The sequence below is a fragment of the Pyxicephalus adspersus genome, chromosome 8 (genome assembly GCF_032062135.1).
Source record: "Pyxicephalus adspersus chromosome 8, UCB_Pads_2.0, whole genome shotgun sequence".
NCBI classification, from domain to species: Eukaryota; Metazoa; Chordata; class Amphibia; order Anura; family Pyxicephalidae; genus Pyxicephalus; species Pyxicephalus adspersus.
This window is the reverse complement of record NC_092865.1, coordinates 50,469,398-50,494,792: the sequence shown is the minus strand read 5'-3', so window position 1 is coordinate 50,494,792 and position 25,395 is coordinate 50,469,398. Positions and strand designations below refer to the sequence as shown.

General features: G+C 40.6%; 1 protein-coding gene across 3 annotated transcripts in view; it reads right to left on the bottom strand.

The window, feature by feature from the left end:
• Window positions 1–25,395, bottom strand: part of KBTBD12 (kelch repeat and BTB domain containing 12) — a 60,584-nt gene that overhangs the window by 13,345 nt on the left and 21,844 nt on the right. For 2 of the 3 annotated variants that reach the window (XM_072420548.1, XM_072420547.1), the window contains exons 4-5: window positions 16,162–16,312; window positions 11,005–11,202 (exon numbers count right to left, since the gene is read on the bottom strand). In XM_072420548.1, coding sequence (XP_072276649.1) covers window positions 11,005–11,202; window positions 16,162–16,312 — 349 coding nt within the window. Of the gene's footprint in view, window positions 1–11,004; window positions 11,203–16,161; window positions 17,525–25,395 lie in introns of those variants that run through there. The other variant, XM_072420549.1, reaches the window with a different exon arrangement.

The following is a 25,395-nucleotide window of genomic DNA, read 5'->3' as shown; positions in this document are numbered from 1 at the left end:
TGTAATAGAGGTGTCGTTGTCCAAGAGTTTCTACATTTTCACATTCTCCCATACAATACCAATGTGGCCCATTGGATGCCTCTGTGGGGCTTTATTGTGTATGTAGGCAAATATTTTTATAGGGGATAAGTTAGGATGGGTTTGGCTAAGTAGGAAAGGGTCAGACCTTCTATCAGTTTTATATTAGTTTGGGGAACCCAACTTTTTGATTTGATTGGAAATCCTCCAATAAAGAAATCTGTTTTGTCCACCAAAGAGATTTCCTCCAATTTCCTGTTACATATTTTGGACAGATGGTGAAAGGTGAAGGGATCTACCTAACGACGGAAAAAATAAAATTGCGGAAACTTTTTGAAGACCTCTTGTATATCTGATGCTGGGTCTACTTTAAGAAATGGTGACCACAGTTTATTGTGAGAACAGAGCTTAAATAATTTTTCTGATATGTCTATTCAAAGGACGTTATGGCCACCGGCCCGGGGAAGTTGGCGTCACTTCTCTTATAAAATATCATTGATGTGTTTATATTATCGGCAATGTTTGTATATTCAGAAGATAAAAAGTTGAATCTTTTTTTAAACATTGTAAATGAGTGCAGTATGACCTTTTAGGAAAACAGAAGATCCTTTAGTTAAACAATGGAACTGTTTATGTAATTACAGTGGACAGAGAACTGAAGCCAATGGATTGAGTCCAGAAAAATGTGGTACATGGTACATTCATACCAAACCCAGGAGGAGTTCTAGTCCTTCCCTGCTCTATCGAAAACTTGACACAAAATAATTTTAGGGTCTTAGGAAACTCTTAATTAAACCAGTTGATTGGTGGTCAATGGGGGAAAAAGCCCCATAGATTGGTGGCCAGTTAGGAGAATGCAACTTTTACCATGGTGGTTGGAATGCCACCCTTATAGTCAGCTTGAGAGATAACTGGGTCATGCTGCTGGTTTTCAATCAGCCATAGCCCAAAGAACCCTTGACAACCTCAAGTGCATTCTTCCATGGCCATTAACTTGGAAGAACCCCTGAAATGACTTTCAGGTCCCTGCCCTTATATCCTATATCCACAGTTCACAGTACATTAGTGTGGTGGTCAATGGGAAGAATGTCTCTTACATTGCTGGCCATTGGGAAGAATGTCACCCTTACTGGTAGCCAACAAGATTGTTGGTGTTACCTAAACTGAGCTGAGAGGCACAAACTGCTCATTGTTCAAGGAACCTCTTGGGAACCTCTGGAGGAACCCTGGTTGAGAATCACTGATCTAGAGGAACAGTAGGGAAATGATGGTTGAGAAGAATAGGTAAATTCAATCACCCAAACCTCTTGAAAGCTTTAATACATTAGTGGTTAAAAAGTCATGTTCAGTCAGTCTTTTTTATAATATGCCAGCCATAAAGGTCCTAGTTCAGGGCCCTTCCTGTTACATAGTTGTGCTCCCACATGTTCACCTTGTGGCCACACAGACTTCCAGTGTCCACTGGCCATTTTAAGAGACAATGGACCTGATGTATGAAAGCTCTTCTCAAGACTAGAGAAGATAGACTATCATGGGAGAACCAGGGGGATCCAGGGAACCTAAAATGGATCTGGTCCAAACACATTTGCCAACTATTACAAAATTATTTTTAAGAAATCCTGTGTCACCAATGTTCCCCCACGTTAGTTTATCTTCTCAAGTCTTGGAGAGCATTATTAAATCAGGCCCATTATATAGACATTGACCATTATATAGACATGGCCCCCCACAGGAATGAGTTTGGGTGGGTTTGGGACACCAAACTCATTCTCCTATCATAAACCCATTGTTAGAACCATCAGGTAACCCTCCACCTCCTAAGAAAAGCCATGATGCTGGAGAAAGAAAGTGTCCCCAAAGAGGCTACAGGAGACCATCAGCACTGATATACAATAAACAATAATGAGGTAAAACAAACATTGCATTTTTAAAAAGGAATACATTTAAATCTTTTTCCCAAGATTTACCCAACTTTTACTCTTTTCTCTAACTAAAGCCAATATGGGTAAAAGTGAATCTTGCGTGAAATAAACCTTTAAACACTATTCATTTATAGTTTGCATCTATCTAAATATTTATGTAACACACATGGGCCTGGAAAAAATTGGCTAAGCCCTTGATCGTTCTTTCCAAAACAAAATAGGACCGCTCTCTCTGTACATCGGCCATAAAAGATGCAGGAGCTCAACAACGGATTCCAGAAATGTCATTGGCTTGTGAATCAATACGGGACTGCAAGGGGCTGCGTCCATATTAAATGTCATTGTCTATAGGAATAGTGGGCGGCTCAAGAAATTTGTGGTATGTAACTGCCACAACCACAATCCTAAGTGTTTAAGTAACATTCTGCCACTGTTACAGCAAACTAAACCTAATTATTCCCGTTAACAAGGTAACAGAACAATGCAGATTTGTCCTCAAAGTTCAGCACTTTCTAAGTTTGGAAAGAACATAGGATATTATCATTATTATTATTCAACTGTATTTATATAGCACCAACATATTACACAGCACTGTCAAATAAATAGGGGTTTGAAATGATGGTCAGATCCAAACCATGATGAATGTTTCCATCAGCCTGTTGCATTCCATAAAATATATACAAAAGTGGTGCAGAACCCCCCATTTTGCAAAATAGAAAGTTACGTTGGATCTTTCTGGGGTTTTACAAATCTGCATGAATATACAACAATCTAATCTTGCACCATATACAACAAAAGTGTATCCTTTCAGCTGTATGTTTATTATTAAGCAGCCCTAGAGGTAAGTCTGCTGCAAACAGAAAGAAGCATTTCCAAGGTTTCCTCTTCCCCAATGATCAAACTGCAACATTGTAACTTGCAAGTCACAAGGTGAGAGACTCCAGACCCTTATTAGCCATTTACTAATATAGAATCCCTTTATTACATATTACCCATACAACAATAAACAACAATAATTAAAGTAATAATTTAACATTAATTTACAATATTACTAATATACAATATTCGGTGGTCTTTGGGAGGACTAGAAAATAAACATAAAATGGAACACGTTATCCATTACCCTAAATCTGCATTGTAATCTACCTAACTCTACACAATCATCAGCCTGGGTCTTTTGGAAAACTTTAGGAGGGATAAAATAGCTTAGACAATTACCCCATCTGTTTTTTGATACGGCCCTGAAACACCCCCCAGTCAAGCTGTGATAACATTCCTAGACCAAAAACAGCATAGGTTGTATGATATTTTAGGGATGGTGGCTCCTTGGACACTCGCCATCTTCCCTGCACCATCCTGCAGGCCACTCCCATGTTCCCCCCCATTTAACCTGTCTCCACCCATGAGGTAACCTCCTCCTTGATTTGACCTCAAAACTTCCATCTGCTTGGCACTTCTTTTAACCCTACCATGTGGCCCTTTCCCTATATCTTTATTTGTTGCTCTGAGCCATTCTTTACCTATTAACCAAGAAAAAAAAAAACATCCGCTCCTAAGTCTGATTTTTTTCTCCATATTATTTAGTGATGTTTTATATTTCATATTGAATAATATAAACAATTTTTTTTACAGGTTATAAATTGATACAAATAATGCTCATGACTTTCTAATAAATGGTCCAGCTGTACCTGCATACTCGTTGGTAACCTCTGTATAATGAGCTGTCCTGCCTTTGCTAGGTAAGAGGGTAGGATGTGTCTCTCCCCTGAGTTCTCTAGTATATTCTATATATTCTGTTTTCATATACTATTTAGCCTAAATGTAAAAAATATTTATATACTATAATAATATAATACTATTTTCTATTTCAGGAAAAGATTTAAAAATATATATATATACATACTTTCCTTTATTCACTGTAACTGTTAAAATTTAAAATCCAGGACACAGCAGATGTAATGGCTATATCTCATCTCTTTCTGGTAGTGTTGTATTACAGGCTGGTGTTTGAATTGTGCCTGACCTTTGTGTGCTGTAAAGACATTTCAGGAGGAGTTAATATTTGGAAAAATCAAAAAGAAAGTCTTGTACTCGGGGGCAAAGCTATGGAGTATAAAGGGGATCAGACAGAACCCAGTGCTGGCTGCACAGAGAATGAACAGATTGTACAGGTAGAACAGCCGCTATTATAACTGCTTGAAAACAGGATTTTCTCCTTTGGCCAGAATATCTCATTATTCTTTAACATTGTTCTGCTTTTCCAGGTCAGGAAAAAGTAAAAAAAAAAAACTATCAGAGGAAGGAAAACCCAAATAGTATAATCCCATGTTGTCTCCCAGCTACATTTAATCAGACTTCTGTCATACTTTGCATCAGCTGTAATCAAACTGATTAAAATCACATTCCCTATTCTCATTCACATAATGGCAAAAAATGTTTAGTGGAGGTTTAAGTGTATTTTGGCAGCACAGAAAAATCATTTCCAAATCGCATTATTCTCTAAAAAATAATTGGATAAAAAGGAATGTTTTGAGGGAACAGCTGGCTGGAGGAGGAACACCAATGGAGTCTCTGCACCCCTCAGAGGCTACAGAAATAAGTAGATATCAATGGAGAATTTATTTTAGAAAAAGGAACTGGGACCTCATAGGAGGGCCAAGATCTGAGAGGGGAGGGGTCACAGCCAAGGTCATAAACACCAGCAATGACCTGCAGGTAGTTTGATCCTTATCCATGCTGGCTGGCTGGAAGAGGAACATCAATGGAGTTGCTGGACTCCTCATAGGATACAGAAATGAATGGATATGAATGAAGAAGAGGAACTCAGAGAAGGAACCAGGACCTTATAGGAGGGGAAGGATCGGAAAGGGGAATTTGATCCTTATCCATGCTTTGCAAACGATTATAATTAAAGGTAATTAAAGTGTAATGCTGTTTTTATTACTTTTATGTTTCTTGGACCTTTATTTCAAATTTGCTCTCAGCAGCCAATCAATTGTACTGAATGACACAGGGAGACTTAAAGAATTAATCTGATTGGTTGATGATGGTGCAAAACAGGCAGTTCCTAAAAATGAAATACTTCCCCACTTCCCAGGGGCCTACTATTAATATCTGGGATAGATATTATTCTGCTACTACCCCTGGACTCTACATGTAGCATCCATAAAATACATGTGGCAACACTGCCGCTCCAACCACGGGTTGAATAAAAGATAATGAACAGACCCATTGGGTCCACTGGTACCCATTATTTACAAATAGTTTTGAGCAGCAAAAGCATTTCAAACTGCTTGCAAAATTGATAGTCTGAACATATCCTAAGGTTATGTTTACACTGGCCATGAGGTTGTGGTGTGGTTACTGCTTCCTCATGCCAGATAACCAGGACCGCTTAGAAGATATATATGTAGCTGTATGTAGCTTATTTGTAGCTTCTGCCGGCAGTAGCCCTATAGAGAATGAATAGGGGATTCTGTACCAGTATCACTCAGTGCCACCAGCTAGCAAATGCAGTGCAGTTGCTGGTTCTTTAAGAACCAACGCTAGGGTGTAAGTGACCAATTGGCAGGCAAGGTGCCAGCTACTAGGAGACATTGCAGGATCTCTCAATCCCAAAGTAGATTTGAACCTGCCCTAAGTATATCATACTTAACATTTTTATAGCATGGCCCCTTTTGTATAATGTCTATGGGACTTTTAAGTTTAAAGCAGCTGAATACATTCCAAGTGCATGAAAAGCTGGGCAAAAATTACAATTTGCTTTATTTAGCAGCTACAGCACGAGTCGAGGAAAGCCTGTCCAAGGCCAGTATGCTGCAGAGGTATAGATGCAGGGATCTTTCCACAGAGGTTTTGAATCAGACATAGAGCGAAGCAATTAGCGAATCTGACAATATTTGATGATTGGAGAATTCTAGCCCTGCCTCAGCAGGAGGTGTGTTCGACTTCTACAGAGAGACCACTGTTTCTACAAGTGTCCTTCTTTGCAGTATGCTGGAAAGCTTTTCTATTCTCCATGTGGCTGCTGAAAAGAAGAATTTGCATACCTTTGATGTACCTGGAATATATTTCTCTATCATTCCTCCCAACCTATGATCAAAATACCAATTCAAGCACTGCCAGCTTTGATCACATCCAGCTCAGACACTTGGGCATCTTCCTGCGACACACTCGGACGAATGTCTTTCTGGGCAATCCTCCTGACATGTTCATTCCAGAGCCGAACAAGATGAGGGATTAGAGTCTAATTTTATCAGCGGGTGCAGGGATGAGCAATGCAACTGTAATCCTTTTTCGGGGGTTATCAGAGGGCAGTAACCCGGCAAAGGCTGGTGATAGCTTTCTATTATCCTGATTGAAATAAAATATAATTTAATGTTCTGGACTATTCAATTATTAATTCTTGTCAGTGGTTTATAAATCTTTCTAATCTCCATCAGTGATGTTTGGCATAGTGCTTGCATACAGGATTACGTTTGCGGTTTACATGCAGTTGTGCAGAAAATGGAGCTTTTGGAAACAAAGCTTTTTTTTTACTTGTTGATTACTTGTTCATTACTCATGAACATTGACCTTTAAGAATTTGTTAATTTTAGCAAATAATGTTACAAAGGGCCTGATTTATTAAAGCTGGAGAAGACAGATCATCATGGGAGAACCTGGATAATCCACCAACCCATGAATGGATCTGGTCCAAGATTGAAGACATTTGCCAACTAATTGCAAGTGATTTGTAAGGACTCCATTAAAGGTTTGCTGCTTCCCCCATGACAGACTATCTTCTCCAGTCTGGGGTAGCTTTATTAAACCAGGCCCATCCATTGTAGCAATGGCCAATGCAATACCTTTGGCAATGGTCAGTACTATATCTGTTGCAAAGTCTTATTTATTACCGGTGGCCATGGCCAGTACAGTAGCTGTGGCTATTGCCATGCATTAACTGTTGCTATGGCCAGTACATTACCTATAGCAAATATGTTATTTACCTACAGCAACAGTCAGTATATGAATTGTGGCAATGGCTGGTGTATGAGCTGTGGGAAAGACTAATAAATTATTGTGGCGATAACAGAATTAACTGGCTCAAAAAATAATGGTTCAGCCTTCCCTGACTTTTTTAACAGGGGCAACCCATGCTGAAATATCAGGGGAACCCCTGATATATTTAATATATTCCCAGCTCACAGTACAATAGCGCGGTGGCCAATGGAAAGAATGTCACCCTTATAGCCAAAAGTTCATTTAAACTGACCTGAGAGGCATAAATTGCTCATTGCTCAAGGAACCCCTAGAAACCTCTGAAGGAACCCTGGTTGACAAATGGCTATGGCCATTTTATGTACAGGCTTGCTTAAACAGAGCTTGGCAGAAAAATAGGTGCTAAACAGGTACCAAATAGGACCTTAATATGGCAATGAGGACACAAGGTACCTTGAGACCTAAACTGATATAATTTTAAACACATTACCTTTGGCACCTTGCACAAATTGTAACATTTAGATATGAATACCTTTACTTTTTGATAAATTCAGCTGCCATTCCATATACTGCATACTTTTTCTAGGTCAGAGACTCAGAAAGTATTGAAGTATCAGCATTGCCAATGGTGATCCCCATACATTTCTTATAACACGTTTACTTTAAGGAACCACTAATGTGTGAAAAAAATATCAACACACAATATTGACTTGAAACGTGCATTGTGAACACAGGATGTTCTGTATGTGACAGGAAGTCTCTCCCCTCCATGGTTCTTTCTAATTTTATCTAAGAAACAATATAGTTTTATTTTTGTAAAAACAAATGAATAGGCCCACAGCTGGGCTTGCACCGAATGGAATATTGAAATACATAAATACATAGAAACTATTTTACAAGATCTGTACTTCTGAATGATTCTTGCATCCTTTCAAGACAGTACAGACAGGACCTTGACCTCCAACTTAATTAGGAAATACAACATGGTCAGGGATCTACCCCTAGCCTGCTGATTGAACAATTAAGTCAATCCTGTGTGCTTCCATCTTGCTTGTTCACACTGTAATGACATTTTTTTACTTACGTGCATGCACCATATTGCATTACTGCATGAGTTTTCACATAAACTCATATAGATTTTTGGTCCCATTGAATATGTTAAATTCATACTTGTCTATGCATTTCTTATGTTAAGAAATATACATAGGAAATATAATATATGGTGAGTAGTTAGATATATGTCAAGTTTGTATAGTTGTGTCTTCCTGGTCCAGTGACACTTACTCCTATAATTCTTATCCTGCTGTCCAGAGAGAGAGAAAATCAGAGGGGTGACCTTGATGAGATGGCAGACAGCAATACCCCCCACCTCCACCAATGCCAAGTAGTAGTTTCTGTTTGTGCCCACATGGAGAAGATTTTTCTATACTCTCTACCCCCAGAAACACAACAGGAATGTAAAGAATTACTCTGACAGTTGCCATTTTTGGAACATTTCCCCCTTTTCAGCTTCTGCTGTAACATTTTGAGTTTCTCATCATTTTCCGTCCTATTGACAATGGTGCCACAAGACAATGCGTCCTTGGCATCCTCAGAGCTATCACTGAAAGGGGGCACCAGAGCACTGCTTGGAGGATTGGAGTTGGGGACACAACCGCAGTGAATACATTTACAGTACCTAATGGCACATCCTGGATGGGTACTGCCATTTACAATTCTTAACTACAATTAGATAATTGTACAATACTTTGTTAGATCAGGTTCAGAACCACGGCAGGAACAAGGGTTTCTGTGCAGCCCTTGGTGGGTAGCATCTTTCCAGCCACCTGCTCCACTCTGCTCATTCTTTTACAGCAGGCAGCAGTAAGCGGTGATCTCTTCCACCCTCATTCATTCTCTACTTGGCCGGCTTGGTAATGATGGATGTAGTTTATTTCCCAAGCAGTGGAAAAACCGACAGGCAACCATCACCTCCGGTCTGAACACAGCCATATTACAAATAATCTTTAACAAGGTTACCTTTTTTGCACTTGTTGTAAAGTGAATCTTTTTGGTCATCGTGATTCACCATTACAAAACCTTTATTCGGGATCTATGCGCTGGACACTTCAATTCGGATACACACTCAATAAGTATTAACCAATTCAATACAAAAGATCATAAAATCTGTGCACCGTAAGTTTAAAAGCTCACTATATTCACTGTTGGAATAAAAGCATTTTTTATCCATGACAGGCTCTTTATAATTCTTTACAACAGAAGAAGAAAACATCTATTTTCTATTGTAGAAGAAGAATTTTTGTCCTTTCCTACGACATACCATCTTCCACCCTCCAAGTTATGATATAACAAGCAATGTACAGATCACTTGTTTGAGAAATCAAGATTACCAGCATACTAAAATTAATACAAAGTGATCTGAATTCCCCTCTCAGATGGTTGCCACCGATGTCCTCAATGTCCCCTCTTATTCTGATGACAGCTTTAAAATTTTGAAAGAGTATATCTGCCTAGTGGGTTTTCAAAAAGCATTAAAGTTCTTACCCCAACCTACTCTATCCAAAACAAACAAAATAATCTTTGGTGAGACATGCAGAGTGAAGCAACTAACCAGTATTAGTCTTTCAATAGGGTAATATTGTATCAAAGCTTTGTGGTTTAGTGGTCTGCAGACTGGCCTTGCAGTACTAAGGTTCCAAGTTCTGTTCTACCCTGGCAATCTAAAAATTGTATGTTTATCTTCATGCTTTGTAAGCTTCCTCTAGATAATATGGCTGCCACCTACATGTCCCAAAAACATTAGTTATGAGTGGACCTGTTTGGCTTTGGTATGGCCATTGTGAGCTTCATTGTGGTTGTAGATTGATAGAAATGACTGCAATTGCATGTGTAAAATATATATTTACTTCTCCTCTACTTTTCTGTCCCTCACAATGACTTTTTACTGCTGGAATTCTGGGTTGAATAAAGCCCACTGGCTACTGCAAGCACATCAGACGCTCCAGAATTCTGTCATATTAGGTACACGGTCAGCAGATTTTAACGACCAAAGTCCTTATCCCCAAAAACAGGTTGGCAATGTTTTATGTCATACACTAGTAAAGCAATTGTGGTTCATTCATTTGGAGTTTCAAAGACTTTCAATTCACTAATGTCCTCGTCACTTACCTTCAAAATCTCCAACCACCAACAGACATGGATGTACTGCAAAGTAGATTATTAGCCTACCAAGAAACCTTTGCTACCTGGGCTTTACCAAACTGAGAGATTGCTTGTTTCACTTTCAAGTATTATCTTCCATATCAATATGGTTCAGAATAAAGTACACTATATGGTCAAAAGTTTCCTGACACCTGACCATAACATTTAAGTTGCCATTCCAAAGCCAATGACTATGTTAAGTTTTTCTGGGAAGACTTTGTACAAGATTTTGTCTAGGGATTTGTCACCTTTCAGAATATTTATGAAGCCTGGTAGTGGTGTTAGGCCAGATGACCTGGCTGGCAATCAGCATTTTATATAAACATGAAAGAGCTTAGTAGAGTTCAGCGTTTTATGCAGGTCGAAGGAAAATAGTCTTTCCTAAACTATTTGCAAAAGATTGGAGGAGCACGATGGTTTTGATTTATTAAAGCTCTTCAAGACTGGAGAAGATAGATTTTCATGGGAGAACCTGGGTGATCTAACAACTCTGGAATAGATTTCCTCAAACTCATTTGCTATTAGTTGGCAAATGTTCTTAAACTTAGATCAGTTTCTTTCCAGGTTTGCTGGGTTATGCATGTTCTCCCATGATAGTCTATCTTCTCCAGTCTTGGGGAGCTTTATTAAAAGACCAAATGTCTTTGTATGATATAGCATTAATATTAATCTTCATTGAACCACCTAAACAACAATCATATGGTGTTGTGTTCTTTTGTTTATACAGATTAGTGTAATAGTCTGATGAAAATGAAGGGTATACAATGAAAGGTTTAACCCTAATATTTTATTTGACCTACAACAAATTTATGAGATGGGGTCCATTTTTAAATATGTAATGTATGCATTATGTAATCGTATGATAATAATTTATGGCACTTACCTGCCCCACGGTAACCTCCGCAAACATACAGCTTTCCTTCCACTGCACCGGCACTGCTTGAATTGCTTCTAAGAGAGAGCAGAGGATATGGCATTGCGGGACCATCTCTCCAGAAGTCCCCATCTACATTGTAAATTTCCACAGCATCAAGACACTTGCGGGCCTGTCCTTTGTCTGGACCAATACAACCAATGCCACCTGCAAGAACAAAAAACAGGTAAATTAAATAGTTAGGTCAGACCTACAATCGTATTCGCTAGTATCATTCAAAAGGCATTGGGAAGTTTAGGCTAATCAACTTTCTCCACCAGTACTTTGCAGGGAAGAATCCAAACAGCTTGGAGACTTGCATGAGGTCTGGTTCTTTTACGAAACCATTGGTATTTTGCAGATCCCCAGGTATTATGAAGACAACTGGTTAAAATAATTCAGAAATCTCTTGGTGCAGGTAAATGAAGTACCATATAAGAGCAGTGCATAGTAATAGTTCCAGCATGCACCTTTTCTTATGCTTTGTTTTCTTTTTCTTTATTCATTGCGAACGTTTTACTATTAGTTTGGAGCCCTTACAAACTTTGTCCCAGAATGCATTGCTATATTGGGTCCTGTCTCTTGTAATGGCGTTGGTAACACAGGTAATATTCCTTGATTGCAGGGCAGGGAGGCCATTGGAAATTGCAGGGCCCCATACTAATAAAACTTCCTGGACTCTCCTCTCCCCTTGTTTAAAGGTTCCATCATTAAGTCAAGCTCTTTTGATTGGGACCCAGTACAGAAGTACCCCTTACCCCTCATTGCACCCCTGTCGGAGGGAATCCTTTCCCAGGCAAAATAGGTTTCTGTTGCTCTTTTCTATTGGTAAAGGGTAAAGACAGAACATATAGAGACCACATGGCTTGGAAGAATCGTGGGTGCACTGGATTTGATTGATATGTTGCTTTGAAGTATTAAGGTGCAGCTCTCATTGCAACACTTGCTGACACTGTACTCTCCAGAGACACCACTTTGGGATTCAACGCCACTCTTCTTTCAAGATGAATGACACGTGGCATCTTTCAGCCTAATTTCTGTGAACTTAAAGCTATACTCAGAATTTTCACTTTACATAAAGGCATCTCGGGCGTGCCCAGAAGGAGTCTTTTTGCTGAAAGAATAAAATTTGCCAATCCCACGCATACGCAGTAAGATCGGCACATTTTTTTCATCCTACTTCATCCAATCTCGTGCCTGGGTCGGGTGACGTAGGATGAAGAACCCGGAAGATAAGATAAAGATGGCGGTGCCCGGAGCGCCGGCTCCGGGATGGATGACGGGACGATGCGGGACCAGATACCAGACACCCCGGAGTGATCGGACTGCCTTGCGGGATTGACGGTAAGTGTGTTTTTGTTTTTTGTTTTTCATTTTTGAGTATAGTTCCTGTTTAAGGAGTCTAGGGCTTACCTAGCAGGGGTGGGCATAGGAACTCATGACATCATGGAGTGCAAAAAAGGGTTAGCTAAGAACCCAGCTTGGTGTTGGACTTTCAGCACAGGTCCAGTGTTTGTTGGATAGCTTTTACAATTTACTGTTTAAACATCCCTAATGTAGAAGCTCAAAAGGTTTTCATATAAGCCATGACATCAAATGCAGGCTGGGCATGGGGGTCTAGTGCTGTTTGAAATAATGAGAAATTTTGAAAACCCAGGGTCAGGGATGGATTGAGACAGATTGGTGCTCAGGGTAAGGTAGCTGCTTAGGCCTCCAATTCCTTCATCTGCCATTGATAAGAATTATAATTGGCACAAAACAAGCCTCCCTACTTGCATTTTCCATACAGGTAAGACATCAACTACATTCAAATCTTGCGAAAGGGATGGGTGGGGAGGTACACAAGTTTAACCAACAATGCCATTTTTCTGATTTACTGCAGACATCTGAAGGTTGTAGTTGGGGCCCCTGCACATCCTCCTGCACAGAGTTGCCTTGTGGATAACCAGTGGATAATCACGGGGGGTAAAGAAGATTCCCCCAATGTTATAATACTTTAGGGAACACAATATGTGTACAATAGAACTGCTCAGGTGTACCTACTCTTTTATTCCGACCTTTATGCTAACATAAATGTTCCAAACCAAAAGTTCACCCCACCAGCCATCTGTGTGTAACTCCACATCAAGTCTTTTTTCCCAGGCCCGAATTACAGTTTGCAGTTTGTGCTAAAAATACCGCTATTGTTCCCTCAAAGAGAGAACCAATTCACAAGGACTTGGATGGGCCCCAGAAGCAGAGGCTGCATCTCAGGGTAGGCATCTTAATGGAATGCTTACAATAAAGAATGCCATAGAACCCAAGTTCTTAGTGGAGGCTCCAATTACTGCACTGGTAGGAACAAAACTCTCCGAGATTTCTAAAGACCTCTTAGACTTAGAATTCCAGAAAACTAAGAGGTGAAATTCAGATTCTGTAGTCATTGTCGTTGAATCAACATAAATCCCCTTTTGTTTTCAATTTCCTAATCCACAGAAGGCCAGAATTTATTAAGAAATCCTCTGAGATAAAACAGAATGGATCAAAGAATCTGTGTTTGCACCGTCTATAATTCCTTCCTAAGCTGGAAAAGCACTTGCAGAAAAAAGCTTTTATTTCTTTTTCTTTTTTTTTGCCTTTCATCAAGCTTCCGTACTCAAATAGACTCAATTAAATCACTATTGTCCTAATTATGCAAAAATCAACTTTGTGTTCTTGTGTTGGGTGTTTTTTATAGAAATCTTCTGGGGAAACTGATCCTATTTTAGTACGGCATTTTTGACGTTTTTCAGAAGAAGCACCGGATGTTTTGTTTAAATAACTGCGACAAGACGAATAATTGATTTTTTTTTTTAATTTTAGAGCTTAGTTCTGACCTATAAAGCGCCCTGGAAGTATTTTATTTAGTGATCTATAACACCAGTTACATTTCTCCAGGGAAGAACCTACAGAACAGTCACACTTGGACATCAATCACACCCTTTAAGCTTGGCATTTAAATTTCCTAAAATTTGCAAAAGTAAATGTATATCATAAATAATTGCACTCTATATTTACATAAAACTATTGTTTTATGTTCTTTTTTTAGTGTCAGAGCTGCTGATATTTTTATTTCACATAATTACCTGATGGTGACAATGGTATACCACTCCATGTAATGTTTTGCAGCATAGCTCCTTGAATTCCCAATGAGTGTGTGTGACAACATGATAAAGCTGGACATTGACTTGTGTACTAGGACCTAAAGTCACAGTTTGCACCAGGCAGGTCCTTTGCTAGCATTTGTTGCTAGGGGTACCCTTGGAATCAATGAACTCCGGCATGCTGCATGGAAGTTATATTATCCCGGCCTGGCCAATTAAGATAGGATTATGAAAGGGAAGAAGGAAAAAATACGGCGGCACCCACAATGGAACAGGGACAAGTGAGTATCCTCTGGGTTTAGTTACGCTTTAATGATATAGCCTGCAAAGGCATTTTAGACCATTGTGTACTTTCAACCTCAGGTATCAGTTTGGGGAAGACCATTTTCTGTTGCAGCATGAATGTATCCCTGTGCACAAATCCAGTTCCATAAACATATGGGTTGAGCACTTTGGTATAAAGGAATTTGGGAGCCTGACGCACCTGACCCAACAATGACATGAATTGAAATGCCAATGGCCAGCCAGGTCTTCTCATTCAACATCAGGACCTCACGAATGTTCTTTTAGCTGGGCACCCATTCCCATAGACAAAATCGTGCAAAAAGGCTTCCCAAAAACAGTTGTTATAGCCCAAACTACAGTCAACTCCTTATTAATGTTTATGGTTTTGGAATGGGATGTCTATCAAGCCTATGAATGTTTGATGGTCAGGGGCACACCAATGTTTGGCCATATGGTGACCATTGGACATGGCGTATTCTGGTCCTCTTTGAATGCAGCTACCGTTTACTAGCTTTTTCACTAGTGATTGTCAGATTCATTTTGTGTTTTTGCTTTGTTCAACGCCCTTGTAAATGTTAATTCACAGATTTCAGGTTTTGCAGAAATGTCATGGTGTGGCCAGCTTTCGCGGTAATGTAAACTCATATTTCATCATTAGGAGGAATGTCAACTTTAAGGTCTGCCGACTGATCCTTCCCCTCTGGCAGGCTGGTAAAACAAATTTCTTGTATTTATCTGCCGTTCCAGCAGAAACTCATGTTAAATTCAGCTCCATTAAGGCTTCTCTTGGCACGCCGTCCTTGAGGTTGCTCTTGACTCGCCGGCTCAGCCATGCGTGACACACAGACTGTGCGCATCACTTGGTGTTAATGGCAATAGAGATGTAAAGGTGACTTGACGGCTATTTATATACAGTCTGATCCGTATTTACGAGCCGGTGTAAAGGGCGGTTTATAGCACATAATTAGCCAAGAAGCCGCTAGAGGTTGGACACAAATTGGGTGTTTGTAAATAATTTAAAGGAGAACTGCCATCAAAACATGGACTAAATAACTAATAGGAAAAAGCTAATTATCTGTTTGTTGACTTTTGAGTACTGCAACCATAAAAGCCAGCTTGTAACATTGGGGATTTAGTTTTGTCTATGATTGGTATAAAGTTGATTCAGGTTGGGTGATTTGAACCCAAAGGCTGGAGAGGATATATATCATGGGAGATCCTAGGTGATCTAGCTATCCTGGAATGGATCTGGTCCAGAATCAAAAACATTTGGCAACAAACATTTTTAAGAAATCCATTTCAAGTTTGCTGGTTCATCAAGGTTCTCCTACATCTATCTTCTCCAGTCTTGTAGAGCTTTAACAAATCAAGCCCGATGTTACAATTTTGCAGTCTGATCATGGAGGGGAGGAGACTGGGAAAATGTTTCCTTCTGCCTACAGTACTGGTAGATGGATGGCATCATCCCAGCCTAGGCAAAGTCACTGAGTTAGGGCTCAGGAATGGCTTTTTATTGATAAAAGGTGTAGCTCTTTCTTCCTAAATATTTGTGCTGTATATTGTGCCAGGAATTTACTTAACAGATTTGTAAAGTTACTGAAATGACTGAACAATGGTCACCCCATTCCTTTAGAACAAAAAAGAGCATGGATGTTCCCTTCAAATTAGACTTTCCCCCCAGCATACCTCTGCATGTTCTTTTACTTTCCCTAATGCTTACCTAATGCAAAGATTTCCCCATTCACAACAGCTACACTAAAACGATATTTTGAATACTTCATGGGAGCAAGCTGCGTCCACTTATCACTGATGGGGTCATATTGCAACAACCGATTGCTAAGACGATCAGGCTCATCGTCGGGGTAGTCAGTCTGTATGCAGAAACACAACATTTTAGCAGACCTAAAGAAAACAGAAGATTATTGTACCAAATATGATGATTTATTATTCAAGCATAACGTCAGCAAAAATTGTTTAAAATAAGCAATGCTTCTTATACAAAGCAGATCAAAATCTTTAAAAAATTCTTGTGTTGAGTAAAATATTTAGATTGTTGCATGGACAATCAATCTGTATAGTCATGTAGACTTTTTTGGGTCAATTGATGCTATCATATCCCCATATTGATCCATGTGGACATGAACTTTATTTGTTCTATTTCACGTGCCCATGATCATCCATATGAGGATCCACATTAAGTGTTCAACGCCATGTAGATATGGCCTCCATGTAGAAATAGACTTCAAACATTTCTGGTGTATCAACCAAGTTCTTGGAGATCATTCCCCACAAAATGGGAAAATATAGCACACTTATGTACCAATGGGACACATTTCCTTTCAATGGCATCACCTGCTGACTTGTTCCTTTGCTTTAGTCAACCAGCAACCATAACTTACCCTTTTCCTTTATATCCTCTGCTAAATATTGCTAGCCAAAATTATAATACATTGCTGAATTGGGATTGTGGTTACATCTGCTATCTTTCAAAGAGAAATCTGTGTTCAGTACAGAAAAATACCCACTGACCTGCCAAAAATTCAATGAGCTCCTAACTCTCAGTTATGCTGACAACACGGTGCTTTTGCTTTTTTCCTATATTTCCTTGCTTGTAGTTTTATCTCTGTGTATAGCTTCCACTGGTCTTCCACTCCCCCACTCTAGAAGTGCATTCACAATATGTGAGCTACAATGACCTTGCACCCATGGTGGCACATCCATTGGCGTACCATCGGCACAGGTTGTGGTCTACATGCACAGGGGTAGTGACTTCAGAGGAGAAGGGTTGAAAGAACAGCAGAAAACATTAAAATATAATAAAAAATGCTGGATAAGAAAAACAGATTGCAGATATAAGAAGATAGCAACACATCTATATATTGAACTCTTGTCACCCAGAGTTGAATCTGTATATTTCCCTTTTTAGGTTTTTGGAGCACCCTGAAAGCACTCATAATGGGGCTGTTCAACGGGCAAATTCTGGGTTCCAGCTCAGAAGTCATTGCTTTTACCAGTGCAATGTGGCTTTTCATTACATTACACAGAAACAGTTGCCAACATCCAGAGGCGCTGCAAGGACAACACTGTAAAAAAGACGAGAAAAGTTACTGACAAGGGCAATTATGGAAAAGGACCGGAGAGATCAAGATTGGCAGCATAGCTATATTACATTTTACTGAATACAGACTGTCCTGACGGTGCACATTCTGAAATCTGCCAGCCCAGCTCAGTGGGGATGAGGCTGGGAGAACAATTGATGCCTTAGTCTTTGGCACCTAGGCTGCAAATCTTTGACTGATATATTGCTTTGTAAGCCAACATAAAAGAGGAAAGGCAATTGACTGTTTCGCCTCTGGGCTGTACAAAACCCTGAGATAGAAATCAAACTCTATGCATTCATTGATGCCAAAATGTAAAAATAAAAGCTCCATCTCTTTATTTGCAAATTTGCTACCTTAATAAAGCAAAACTCCAAGCTAAACGTTAAATACACAGGTAATATCTGTGAACGCTTCTACCTGCCAAAGGATTTGCAATGAAATTTTAAGAAGCTTAATACATTTTACATGCATGAAAATAAAGGTGCTCAAAGTATTTCAGCTGGTTTTCCCTAAAAAGAGTAGGAAAGCCTCCAATCTGCCAACATGGTGCAAATATGAACTTGCTCTCTTTGTGGATTCGGTGGCCTCCTTGTAGAGCTCCAACATGCCCTATGCTGGTCTTCATCTGCTACAGTGCTGCTTGGCTGCTCTTTGAAACCATTTCTGGACTACATGCAGTCCAATATGACTGCCTGGTATTTCTCAGGATAAGTATCCTTAAGGCGACAACAGTTGACTATGGCTGCATAATGGGTATTAAATGGCCATTTGTTCTAATATTCTAAGCCCAAATTGGAGAAGGACAGGGAGTGATGCCAAGGTAATTTCAGATCCACAGTGAGCCGCAGCAGTCTGTCGCAGGCATGCCCAACTATGGTCCCAACCTTTACCAATTAGGTGAATGGCAGTGGCTGGGATACTTTTTTTGCATATAGCTGGGGCAGATTGCAAAGCAACATGTTGCATTTGGCCCCACAGTTGTGACCTCAAGAACTGCACTGCATGCAAATCTTGTTGCACACAGTCGGTTTGCCTCTCCTGGCAGTTTGGTGCATGGCCAGGAGCTGTCAGCCTGGTTTTGACACCATGAGCCCTAGATATCTTTTAAAGAAAGCTGCACATTTCAATGTATTAACAATTACTTCTTTAATGACATTCCCACGCTGAAACCAAAGCTAATTACCCCATTACATGATATTTTAGTGATCAGGTCAGCTTTATGGAACGCACCGCAGGATGTAATTTTGTTTTTTGTCAAATATCTGCTTGGCGTTGGCCTTTTATCAAACTGAAACTGCTGCCCTTTATTATTTCACATTCCTCAAATTAAATGTTAGGATCTCCCAGCCAACCCACGCGTTTGCATCTGCCAGCTCTCATTGTTATTATAATTTGCATTTGTCAGTTACCTTTTACGAGGGATCCACAGAAAATTGTCATTTCTGCACAATGCAAATCAACTTGGCATCTTGCAAACAAAGCGCGTTCTAATGCAGGAGGCTGCAAAGAGAGTATGAGGCTCACTTACTGGTGCTGGTAACCTATCTTCTCCTGTCTGGGGACTGGCTGACAAATGTGGAATGTCTTCCATTAATGCGAGCCTAGGTTTAATATTAAACACCCACTTACTGGAGATCTGAAGAATCCTTTGAAGCTTTTCCCTGGTTCTCGCAATTATGTCAACTGCACTAACATGCATTCAAAGTTTATTCAAGTCAAACATAAAATTACATGTTTTAAGTGACTCAGGGACAGGCCACCCTGCTGATTGGCTGAAATATTCACTCTTCCATTTACCATAGGCTAAAGTCCTTTGGGTTCCATTGGAGTGCATCGTGTCTCCTCCTGGATATGACCTATACATATAGATCTGTCCAGGTTATGGACCCCCATGGGATGCATACATTGCAGTTGGCTGGATTTCAGTCATCTGAATCAAGCTGCAGGAAGCTGCATATTTGCATTCTTGCTGCTATGTGGAACTGGGCATCACCTGGTTTCATCTTCTAGTTTGTTTTACCATCAATGGGGGTTTACTTGATCCTGTCCCAAAGATCATATCTTACCCAATGTACAAAGCACGTGTTAGGAGATGCTTATCTGGCCAGCGATCCTGTGCTGTGCACCATTGTAATATCACACTCTTGTCTATTCTGTCCACCGGTGGCAGTGCAGCAGCAAGGACAACAAGGAAATAGCAGCATTCCCTGCCTTCCTTTAACCGTGCAGCCTGAGATGTACCTTCTCAGCATCCCCAGCGCATATTCTGAAGCTGTGCACAGTTAAAAGAGATTTTAGGAGCAGATTGGTCCCTGCCCGACCTGTGACTTCTCAGACTTTATAGCCTCCCTGCTCACAGTAACCGGTTGCCTGTTGTAGTGTTAAGCTGTACATCTCAGGCTGCATGGCTAAAGGGAAGCAGGAGATGCTACCATTTCCTTGTTTTCCTTGCTGCCTCAAGTGACACCGCCGGGATTGAATAAACAGGGTGTGATACTGCAGTGGTGCACAGCACAGGATTAACAGACAAATAAGTTTCTCCAGCACCACTTAACGCACCATTATCAGTTTTGCAAATGGTACCCAGAAAAAGTTGGTGCTTCCAGGTATGAGCCACACTTACATTCTTCCTGCCCTCCCTCACCATTTGGCATGCTCGATGTAATTCTTGGAAGTTTGCTTGGCTAAAGCAGATATTGGCAAAATTCAAAGGAGCTGATGCCCAATTGAAATAAAAGAATCTGTAGCAATAAAAAAAAACATAAGAAATAATAGCTTCATAGGCTTTGTGCAAGCAATGCCAATTTCCATAGACTTGCCTCTATTTGACAGATACAGCAGTTGTGCAGTGAGTCGTAATATAACTGTATAACCGAAAAGCCCTTGAACTTGAACAAGATCTTTGTATGTGCTAAAGGGTTGTGGCCCCTACTCAGCTTTGCAGAATAAACCACTGCCACTTGGGAAAAAGTTATTTTGAGGGATTTATGTTTGTGAAACAACAGTCACAGTATATAACATGTGGGGGTTTGGGAATATGAAAATGTAAGATGTTACCATTCAGTCCGTTGATCGCTTGACCAGTGGCTTTCAGCATCTTCAGCCTCCCTTTAGCTGTGCAAAGAAGTGTCTTTCCTAGCATCCCCTGCAATTACTTTAAGGCTCTGCACAGCTAAAGGGGATTTCAGAGTATGTGCTGCAGCCAATGAGCAGACTAGTTCCTGGTTCCAATCCTGTCCTGCTATCGTCTGCTAGTCCTTTTTATACCTCTCGTTTCAGGCTCTGGTTGCTGGATGCTCAGCTTTACTCCACTACATTGTGCCTTTTTGGATTCCTAATTTTGGTCAGACCTAGACTACAATTGCCTGCTGACTACCCTGACCCATGCCTGGATGCCTACTATGCTTGCCTGCCAGCTGCCCTGACCCCTGCTTGGACCTGAACTATGTTTGCCTGCTGTCTGCTCTGAACTCAGTCTGTCTACACCTTGTCTTTTGCTAGCATCCTACCCAGTTACTGATCATGGCTGTCCTTACACCAGAGCCCTCTGTTCCGAGATTTCCCAGGTCGGGAGAGCTTGGAGGGCATAACCTGTTGTTCCCCTCACATCACCCCGTGCAGGGTTCTTTGGTGAAGACTCGGTGCCCCAGGTAGTCCCGCATCACTTGCCAGGGGGGCGCAGCCCTAACATAAAAGTGAGGCCCAGGTTGGGTTTTAAAATTTATGCAATTATGGCCATATGTAAAGTAAAATGCGTCAGGAAGAGTTAATGTGTGTGGCCATTGTATTTCCGGGCCAGGGTTGAGGCACATCTGATTGGGCTAAGAAACTTACAATTGTGGTCTTACTGGATATAGCCCAGAACAGTGCTCTGCCCATTCTGGAATGCCCTTATAGATGCCAATTGTTTGTTGAGAAAGGCCAAATCCAGACATCTGAAATATGTGACCAATTAAAAGCTGCATCTGCACACATAACCTGCTCTTGAATGGTTTCTATAACTGTCCTCCTATTACAGACAGGCAACTTCTTTCTTTGGCCTTCACCGCACCCGAAAAATAGGCAGCTTCCGGCAATTTAGGATTTCCCTTCAACCTCACTTTACCCGCTGAGGCAGATGGCCATTTGCCCCCAGGGCCACTCCAACTGGCTGGTTTCTACTTCCCCCTGGCATACACAGTGAGTTGTGTTTGTCATTTTCTAGCCTTGGCACTCTATAAATAACTCCATCCATTTTTTGACAACTTGTCATGGTTTCATAAATCCTTAACCATGTCGGTGCTGGAAGGAAGATTCCCCGAGTTTGGCAGATTGCCTTGTGCACAGACTGGGCCATGCAGGTAATTAGCTGTGTGCCTGCTCAGCAATTCTGTCTTATCCCCTTTCCTCCCACATCTTTTTCTCTATGAGATACGATTCAGAAAAAAAATCAGCAACTGCCAGGAAGCTGAGAATGAAATGGGCAACTTATTTCTCGTTTCACTGTTGCTACAGATCAGTATAAACAAAAATAACAGCAGTAATCATGGCTAAGTATCGCTCTCGTGACAGCAGAGGGAACATTCCAGAGCTGGCAATTTCATAACAAAAATGTAAGAAATATGTACATCTGATTTGGATTTTTGTTGAGATTTATATTAAAGGAAAATCCATGCAAACAAATAAATACATGAAACCTGTTCTACCTGCCGGAGAATTCGTTTTTATCTTCATCCATTATTGAGATTTACACAACCGGACTTTCCTTTTTTGCATTTAAGTAATAAACCCTGGTCACTTCTTTATCCCCAGCCTGAAATTGGACAGTGCCAAAGCATCAGCAGCCTATCCCTACGTCCTTCTGCACTTATAACCTATCAGGGTGTCCATGCAATTTCCATGCAGAACACCTGATTGGTCCTTGTTGCTGCCTTTTCCCCCCTCTCCTTTGAAAATTTGGAGTCTTTATATATGGGAGGAGTTTTGTTTCCATCTACAAAGAAGAAAAGGATAGAATAAAAAACCCAGAGTTGTTGAAAAAGGGAGGCCTGCAGCAGGTGAACTAGGCATAGGGCCTGCATGATAGGGCAGCCCCATCAGGTGCTTACAGTGTTAAAGCGTACCTAAACTCAGAATTTTCACTTTACATAAAAAGGTAGACAAACATATTATGTAAGGTAAACATTCTGTTGTTTTTTTTTTTTTTTTTTTAGGTGCAACACCGTCCCCCTTATCTGGATCACCTAGACGGTCAAGAATGAATGGGAGCGCAGATCCTCCCAGGACACCTACGTCACATATCCCGGGAGGCTCTTGGGTGCTCCTTCTGTGCATGCTCGAGCATCTCCGTGCAGAAGGAGCCTTTTCTCGCAAATAGGAAAATTTGCCGATCTTACGTATGTGCAGTGAAATCAGCAAATTTATTTTTCATCCTACGTCACCTGATCCCACGCTTGGGTCGAGTTACGTAGGATGAAAAACCAGGAAGAAGAGGAGAAGAAGCAGCGCCCATAGCGTGGGCTCCGGGACAGATGCCGAGAAGACACCTCCGGATGGATCGGACTGCGGTATTTATGGTAAGTGTATTTTTTTTTTGGGCCGTTTCGAGTTTAGTTTCTCTTTAAGTTGGATTAGTTGAGGTTGGGGTGGAGTTGGCTGGGGGTCGGGTGGGAAGTGAAGAGGGAGGAGAATAGAGGGATTAAATAGGATGATAGTTGTAAGTGGGGGGAAATGGGACACTGGTATTTAACTGGGGGGGTTATATATGTTGATACTTTTATAATTGGTTAAAGAAGGTTGGATATGGTATGGTATATGTTAATTGATAGGATAATTTGTATGTTAATTCTATGTAAAGTTTATATGCAAATGTATGTACAAATTATGTTTGTTTATGTTATTTGAACGTTGGGTATATTTATTGTTATATATATATAGTTATTTATTGTTCTTGTTTATTATTTTTAAAATGGTTTTATTTATTTGTTAAAAATGGCTGCTTGCCATTTTAGGTCCAGTAGATGTCAGTGTGTTTTGGGGGGAAAAAGGGGGGAAAAAGGGGGGAGTAATAGCTGGTAAGTTTTTGGGTGGTTGTTTGGAGTAAAAGAAGGGTAATGGAAGAGAGGGCCGAAGGTCTGAACTACCCCAGTCATGCAATTTATTATTTAAAATCTGCAGCTTTTTTTATGAAAGTATTTCCACATATTCCTGCCATGAGTGTCCTTGTTTAATCACTTCCTATTATAGGGTGACAACCCTCTGTCAATGGGCCTGAATTAATTAAGCTCTCCAAGGCTGGACAGGATACACTTTCTTCAGTGAAGCTGGGTGATCCAGCAAACCTGGAATAGATCTGGTCCAGGATTAAAACATCTGCTAACAAATAGCGAATGATGTTTAGGAAATCCATTCCTTTTCTTGCCATAGAACAGAATGACACTGTGACTTCAGAGCTTATTCATTCTCCTGTCAAACAACCTGGAAATGATCATGAAAGACCTGAGATCTGTACAGGGCTTTGGAAATGCCAGGCAGCCATTACTGGAGTGCATATGGGCACAGACTGTCAGCAAAGAGACGGCAAAAAATCAGCAGCACTGACATGTAGCATAAGAGGAAACTCCAGACTTTCCCTTCCAGCATGCCTGAATAAATCTTCCTGTTTGCAGACTTTCAGGATCTGCACCAATGTAATTTATAGGCTCTGTCACCGTTGTACATATGATAAAGGGACAGCGTGTATTCACATGCTCTGTACAGTATAAGAGAACTCCCAACCAGCAGGGCATGACGTCTTCAAGGTAAACAGGATCTTTATAACAAATGTGCAAACTCTTCATAAATCAGGTTGAACTGGAATGCTGAATTTAAAAAAAATGCAATGATGTACTGTGCTCAGCATCACATTCCATAACGCAGCACCGGCTAGTAAACAGAACATTTCTATTTGTCATTTTAAAAAAGAGGAACAAAAGTGAACCTGTTTGATTTTATAAATGTGAAGTTAGCTAGAAGAGGTTCTGATCAACTGCTGGTTCAGAACTGCTTCAGAATTGAGTTATCCTACACGGATACCAGTGTCTGGCACCTTGGTCACTCACATTGCATTGCTTGTTTCTGAACAACCAGTGCCTACATATTTGACATGTGGCAGCAGTGAGTAATATTGGTCCTGGTACCGCTCCTTGCCACCCTTATTCATTCACTATGGGGCTGACGCCGGAAGAAGGTACATGTGCTGCGTCCCAGAGGCGGGGTTTCCCTGGCATAAGGAAGCCATAACCACACTGCAACCTCATGGCCAGTGTGAACGTAACCTTACCGGTCTATTTATAAGGCAGAAATGTGGCATTTACCAACCCCTCTTTGGTGAAGAATATCTGGCCTGGAACATTCTCCACCAGGGAATTTTTCGGTGAACGTCAGATTTACTGCTTTGTAAATAGACCAAAAAACATGCAAAGTTTATAAACAAAGAAATTCGTGGGTACAAAAACAATGGATTTCTTTGTTTATAGGTAAACTTTGCAAGTTTTATAATCCACCGCTGGCATTTAGGGACTGATACAGTGCAGATACATGACAGATACAGTACAGTGCAGATTGTGATACAACTAGGGCCATTTCAGACCCAGTGTTCTCCTCCGGGCTCGTCCACAGTCCCATCAGCTCCTTTTCAAGAGTATTAGTGCAGATGGGAACCATTTTTTTGCACCTAGCTGCAGCAGATTGCGGCACATTTTTGGTTATGCAGTTGCTATTTAGGGAATCGTGTTGCAGCCATAGCCACGTGCAAATCTGGTTACCTGCAATGCAGTTTGTACAGCAGAACTTTGCCCCAGAACAGCCAACTGTAAAGTTTCACACCTTGGGTG